The 6,331-nt window shown below is 49.5% G+C and overlaps 1 protein-coding gene across 1 annotated transcript; it reads right to left on the minus strand.

Moving 5' to 3' along the window:
• Positions 1-4,542: 4,542 nt before the first annotated feature.
• On the minus strand, positions 4,543-5,512 carry LOC141981021 (olfactory receptor 52D1-like). Its single transcript, XM_074942839.1, has one exon. The coding sequence runs from the start codon at positions 5,503-5,505 to the stop codon at positions 4,543-4,545; it is 963 nt and encodes a 320-aa protein (XP_074798940.1). The 5' UTR covers positions 5,506-5,512.
• Positions 5,513-6,331: the final 819 nt, after the last annotated feature.

The raw sequence follows: 6,331 nt of genomic DNA on the forward strand, positions 1-6,331 counted from the left end.
CCCATTGGATTCTTGCCCCACCCCCCGAGTCCACCATTTGAGGCCGTCTTGTCAGATAACATCTTCCTGTGCTGGGCTCCCTCCCATGGCCCTACCTTACTCTCTACAGCTGTTTATTGTGCTTGGCTGCCATGTTATTTGTGGTACGGCCAGCATCCACTATCCTGGCCTGCAGCTCCCTGCTGTAGCTCAGCCCTGGCTCTCCATTGGTTCAGTTGGTTTTGCTGCCCCATCTCCTGGCTCTGGTGTGCTCCAGCTTCATCTCCCCAGCTCTGTCTCAGCACTGATGCTCTGCCTCCGACCCAGCTCAGCCTTCTGGGCTCCTTCTCTGGCCCCTCTGGTTCTGGCTGGAGTTGCCAAATGTCTACTGCATTAATAGCCCAAAGTCACTTAAAAACTAACCAAAAAGTAGTCCCAGCTATTTCTTGAGACAAAGGGGTTTTTTTTATTCACACATTCCTCTATATATCAAATAGGAAATGAAAGATTTCTTTGGATACCTACTACAAATTTGACTTTTTTAAAAAAGCTACAAGCCCCAGCAGAAGTTTGTCCACCTTAGCCTCTTCAGATTCGACCTCATTTTCACTGGCATTCACTATATTAGACGTCCACTCACCACAAACCTTCTTGGTGAAAAATTAAACAAACAAGTCATTAAGCAACTCTGCATTTCCACATTTTCTTATATTATCACCCCCCTCCCCCCTTGAGTGATAGGCTTTCTTCTTGGTATTCCTCTTGCTTCTAATGTATTTGTATATTATTTTCTTTTACCATTTATGTCTCTGGCTAGTTTGATCTTGTTTTGTGCCTGGACTGATTTTGTCCCTACATACTTGTGTTATTTGTTTACACTCATCCTTTGTAATTTTGTAGCACCGACAAACCCCGGCCGTCAGTAAGCAGGATCGAACCTGAGAGCTCTGGAGCTTAGTGCATGAGACTCTACCGAATGAGCTAAAAGCCAATTGCTTCTTTGCTAAGGCTGTAGAAAAAACTCATTTTATATATAACCCTCTCTCTTAGTAGTTTCAGTGCCGGACATGAGATAGGACAGAACACCTCACCCAGGAGGTGTGTGGGTTACAATTTGACCTAGTTTCAACTTTTGGTAGGACTCTTTTTTATTTTTGGATCATTGACGATCTCCTGGTTAAGCCAGGTTGATCTCTTGCCATACTTCCTATCTTTCCTACACAGTGGGATAGTTTGGTCTTGTGTCCTTAATAATGTCTCTTTGAAAAACTGCCCACTGTCTTCTTTTTCCCCTTAGACTTGGTTCCCATGGGATCTTATCTACCAACTCCCTGAGTTTGCTAAAGTCTGCCTTCTTGAAATCCATTGTCTTTATTTTGCTGTTCTCCCTCCTACCATTGCTTAGAATCATAAATTCTACCATTTCATGATCTCTTTCACCCAGGCTGCTTTCCACTTGCAAATTCTCCACTTGTTCCCCCATATTTGTCAAAACTAGAAGAGCCTCTCCCCTAGTAGCTGTCTCCACCTTCTGAAATAAAAAAAAATGTCTGCAATACGTTCCAAGAACTTGTTGGATAATCTGTGCCCTGCTGTGTTATTTTCCCAACAGATCCCTGGGTAGTGGAAATTCCACATCAGCACAAAGTCCCGTGCTTTGGATGTTTTTGTTACTTGTTTAAAAAAGCCTCATCCACCTCTTCTTCCTGATTAGGTGGTCTGTAGTAGAGCCCTACCATGACATCAAGGTTTGGTTTTTACCTCTTTATCCTTACCCAGAAACATTTATCAAGTCTGTCTTCTATTTCTGTCTTAACCTGAGTCCAAGTGTATACATTTTTAATATATAAGGCAACACCTCCTTCCTGTTCTCTCTGTCTGCCCTTGCTGAGCAAGCTGTACCCTTCTATAGCAATATTCCAGTCATGCGTATTATCCCACCAAGTCTCCATGATGCCAACGATGTCATAGTTGTGTTTATTTACTAGCATTTTGAGTTCTTCCTGTTTATTCCCCAGACTTCTCACATTAATATACAGACATCTAAGATAATCTATTTGATTTCTCCCCCCCACACTTCTGTCTTGTCTCTCCCTTATTTCTGCTATAACAGCCCATACTCCCCCCAGATTCCAACCCTTCTCCCAGATGTCCGTGTTTTTGACTTACCTGTGGACTTTGGTCACCTGTCCCCATTGAACCTAGTTTAAAGCTCTCCTCACTAGGTTAGCCACGCTGTAGCCAAATATGCTCCACCCCTTCCTCGAAACGTGGACCCCATCTCTGCTTAGCAGATTCACCTCCAGGATGCATCTGTCTCTGCCTGGGTCCCTATGCTTGACCAGAAGAACGGAAGCGAACACCACTTGCACTCCAAACTCTTTTGCCCATACTCCCAGAGCCCTGCAGTTACTTCCAATCTGCTCAGGGTCATAACTTGCAGTATCATTAGTGCCCACATGGATGGGTAGCATGGGGTAGTGGTCAGAGGGCCAAATGATCCTCGACAATCCTTTCATACCAAGGATGGGTGCCTTCATCCCCCTCAGAAGAAAGTCACCAACCACCACTAGACTACATTTCCTCCTGCGAATGGTGGCTGTGATCCTCCCAGCCTTGGGGTTACATGGCTCCTCTTCCTCCTCCTTTGGGGTGATTCTTCATTGCTCATTTCCAGGGACGCATATCGGTTTTCCATCACCATGTTGAGTGGTTTGGGAGCAGGGGTGGAGCACTGTCTGCTGCCAGAAGTAACCAGCAGCCAGTATCCTCCCTGTCACAGAGCCATATCCTCCTCTCCCAGCGGTGTGACAGCAATCCTCTGTAGCTGGATGGCTTCCTCAGCCTTGGATGGCTCCATGTGAATACTCTTGAGGAATTCCTCATGGGCATGTGTGATCCTCAGCCAAGCCACCTCTTTCTGTAGCTCTCCCTCATACTCCCTGCGAGATTCCACCAGCAGGTACCTTTTGCACTGGATGGTCCCCCCAGGCTTGCTTCCTGAGAGTGGAAAATGCAGGCCACTATCTCCGCAAATCCACACCAGAATATGGGTAGAGGCAGTGGTGAGCTGGAGCCGGTTCACACCAATTCGCTGGAACCAGTTGTTAAATTTAGAAGCTTCTTAGAAACGGTTGTTCTGTGCGGGACAACCGGTTCTAAAAAGGCTTCTAAATTTAACAACCGGCCAAAAGTGGTGCCTTAGGCACCGACTCCGTGGGTGCTCTGGGGCTGGAGAACCCACGGGGAAAATATGGTGGGTGCAGAGCCCCCACCAGCAGCTCCCCGCCCAGCCCCAGCTCACCTCCGCCCCTGAGTTATGCTCTGCCCTGCTCTGCTTCTCTGCCCCCCACCCCCAGCTTCCCGCGAATCAGCTGTTCGCGTGAGAAGCCTGGGAGGGCTGAGAAGCAAGAGGCGGCTTCAGGCTCAGGCCCAGGGAGGCGGAGCGGAGGTGAGCTGGGGGGGGCCCGAGGAGGGCTGCCCGCGCCGCAGCAGGTAACCCGAGACAGGGGGGCGCAGGGGAACCGCTCCCCACCCCAGCTCTCCTCCGCCTCCCTGGGCCTGAGCGCGAAGTCGCTGCTTGCTTCTCAGCCCTCCCAGGCTTTCCATGCGAACAGCTGATTCGCAGGAAGCTGGGGTGGGGGACGTTCAGGGGAGGAGGCGGAGGTGGAGCAGAGGTAAGCAGGGGCCAGGCATGGGGTGGGGAGCTGCTGGTGGTTGCTTTGCACCCACCAACTTTTCCCCATGGGTGCTCCAGCCCCAGAACACCCACGGGGTCGGTGCCTAAGGCGCCACTTTTGATGTGATCAGTGGGGGGAGCGGCTTCTCCCCCGATTCCCCCCCTACCTATGTTACCCCATCCCTAGGAGCCAGAGGGACCTGCCGGATGCTTCCCGAGAGCTGCCCCACGTAAGCACCGCCGGGACTCCCCACCTCACCCCCGGCAGGTCCCTCTGGCTCTTAGGGGCGGGGAGGACACCCACTACGGTGGCCCACGAGACCCTCCTGCCCAGTTCCGGGGACAGTCAGGGGACAGAGGAGGGGGGTGGATGGGGCAGGCGTCCTGCGGGGGGGCATGACCCCCTTTTGGGGTGAGGGGGGAACAGGTTGTTAAGATTTTAGCAGCTCATCACTGGGTAGAGGCATCCATGGTTAGGTTGTCTGTTTGGATACAGGCACAGGTGGAGGAGAGAGGAGCAGCATTGGCATTGGCGATGCGGCCCTTCCTAACCATAGTGATTCTGTTATGTCTATCTCTTACAAAGTCCCCTGTTTGCAGTCCCCAGTTTCTTCAGCCTCAGCTCATATGCCTTGCATTCCATCCCTTTGGTCATGTTTGTCTCTCACCTCTGGATCCTTTCCAGTTTCTCAGGGTGACGCTGAAAGAGATCAGGTGATGATCAGAGAGGAAAGGAGAGCGTATTGCTTGGTGATGGAGTGATAAGATGTTAGGTGTGAGGAGCTTCTCAGACTTGAACTTCCACAATGCTGAGCTTATCTACACTGGGACAGAACACCCTTGATTAAGAAGGAGATATCCTTTCCCGCTCTTGTCATGCAGGTTTAAAGACAGTGGCCTCCAGGCAAGCATATTCTGCAGGTGTATTTGCTCACTTTGTCACAAAGCTCTTTGGTTTTGACCCCATAAATGATAGGGTTGAGCATGGGGGGGACGAGGAAGTAGAGGTTGGCCAAGATGATGTGAATGTGTGGAGCGATGCCCTGACCAAACCGGTGTGTCAGAGTCGAAAAGAAGAAGAGAGTACAAGACATCAGCATGACACAAATGTGGGCTGTGCAGGTGTTGAGGGCTTTCTGGTAGGCTGTCTTGGAGGAGATTCTGAGGACGGCCCCAATGATCAGACTGTAGGACAGGGCTACGAGCATCAGGTCTAACCCTAAGACTACAAATGCCATCACCAAGCCATATGCTCTGTTGACTGTGATGTCCCCACAAGACATCTTCGCCACAGCCATGTGCTCGCAGTACATGTGGGGGATAACATGGTTCACACAGAATGGCTGCCTGCTCAGGAGCAGGGGCAGGGGCAGCATGAAGAGAACAGCTCTCATCAAACCCAGAAGCCCTAGCTTAGCTACTCGTGTGTTCGTGAGGATGGTGGGGTATCTCAGGGGGTTACATATGGCGACATAGCGATCGAAGGCCATTATCACGAGGACGGCTGACTGCATAACAGAAACTGCGTGAAGGAAGAACATCTGGGTGAGGCAGCCACCCACAGTAATGTCTTTCAAATTGAACCAAAATATACACAGTGCCTTTGGCATGACGGAGGTAGACATGCTGATGTCTGTGAGTGCCAGCATGCACAGCAGCAGGTACATCGGCTTGTGCAGGGTCTGCTCTCTGCTTACAACAAACAGAACCATGAAATTTCCCAACAGGCTGATAATATAGAATGTAGAAAAAGGGATGGAAATCCAGATGTGGGCAGCTTCCAGCCCAGGAATGCCTGTTAGGATAAATGTTGAAAGGCCAGAGGGGGTGAGGTTGGAAGCTGCCATATGGTGGTGGATGAGTCGATCAGGCACAGAAATGCTCAAGGTGCCTGTGAAGGGAGGGAAACAGAGATGGGGGTTTACACATTAGATACCAGTACAGAAAATAAGAGAAAGGAGGCTGAGCGGTGATGTGGCCACATTTACAGATGGTGCCAGATTATTTAGGTCATAGTCTAGCCCAGAGAAGTCCTCAGAGTGAACTAACCCTGCCAGGTGAATGGGCAACATGACGGCAGATGAATTTCGAGGTCAATAAACTGCAATGTGTATGCCCAATGTAGGGAATAGTGGAACTCCTCAAACACCTAACAAGCTTCTAATTTAAGTGTATGAACTCAGAAAAGGGTCCTGGGCACCATGGTACACAGCTCTGGGAAACCCTGCTCACAGGGCAAGCATGGATAGAAACTAAGCAAAACATTGGGATCCAGAAGGAGTGGGATGGGGAATCCTATAGAAAATACAATGTCGTGAGATCAGTCATATCAATATTTCACGGTCCTCTGGACTCCTCTATGTAGTACTGGGCACCCTTCTCACACAAGATATTGCAGAACTAGAGGGATTCGGGCAAGGGCAGTAAGAGTGATTAAGGGCCTGGGAAAACTCTCACACAGAGAGAGGTTGAAAAGACTGGGATTGTTACCTTACAAAGACGATGAATAAGAGTGGACACGAGGAAAGTACATAAAATACTGACTGGTAGAGAGTAGATGGAGACTGTGTTCTCCCTGTCTCATAAAATGAGATCAAGATAATGTTCAATTAATTTGAAATGTGGCAAATTCAAAACAGATTAAACAAAAAGAATGCTTTCTTCACTCAGTGC

Source organism: Natator depressus, chromosome 1, assembly GCF_965152275.1.
Source record: "Natator depressus isolate rNatDep1 chromosome 1, rNatDep2.hap1, whole genome shotgun sequence".
Classification (NCBI taxonomy): domain Eukaryota; kingdom Metazoa; phylum Chordata; order Testudines; family Cheloniidae; genus Natator; species Natator depressus.

Coding starts and splice junctions, on each gene's coding strand:
- LOC141981021 (XM_074942839.1), bottom strand. CDS start 5,505: ATGGCAGCTTCCAACCTCACCCCCTCTGGCCTTTCAACATTTATCCTA.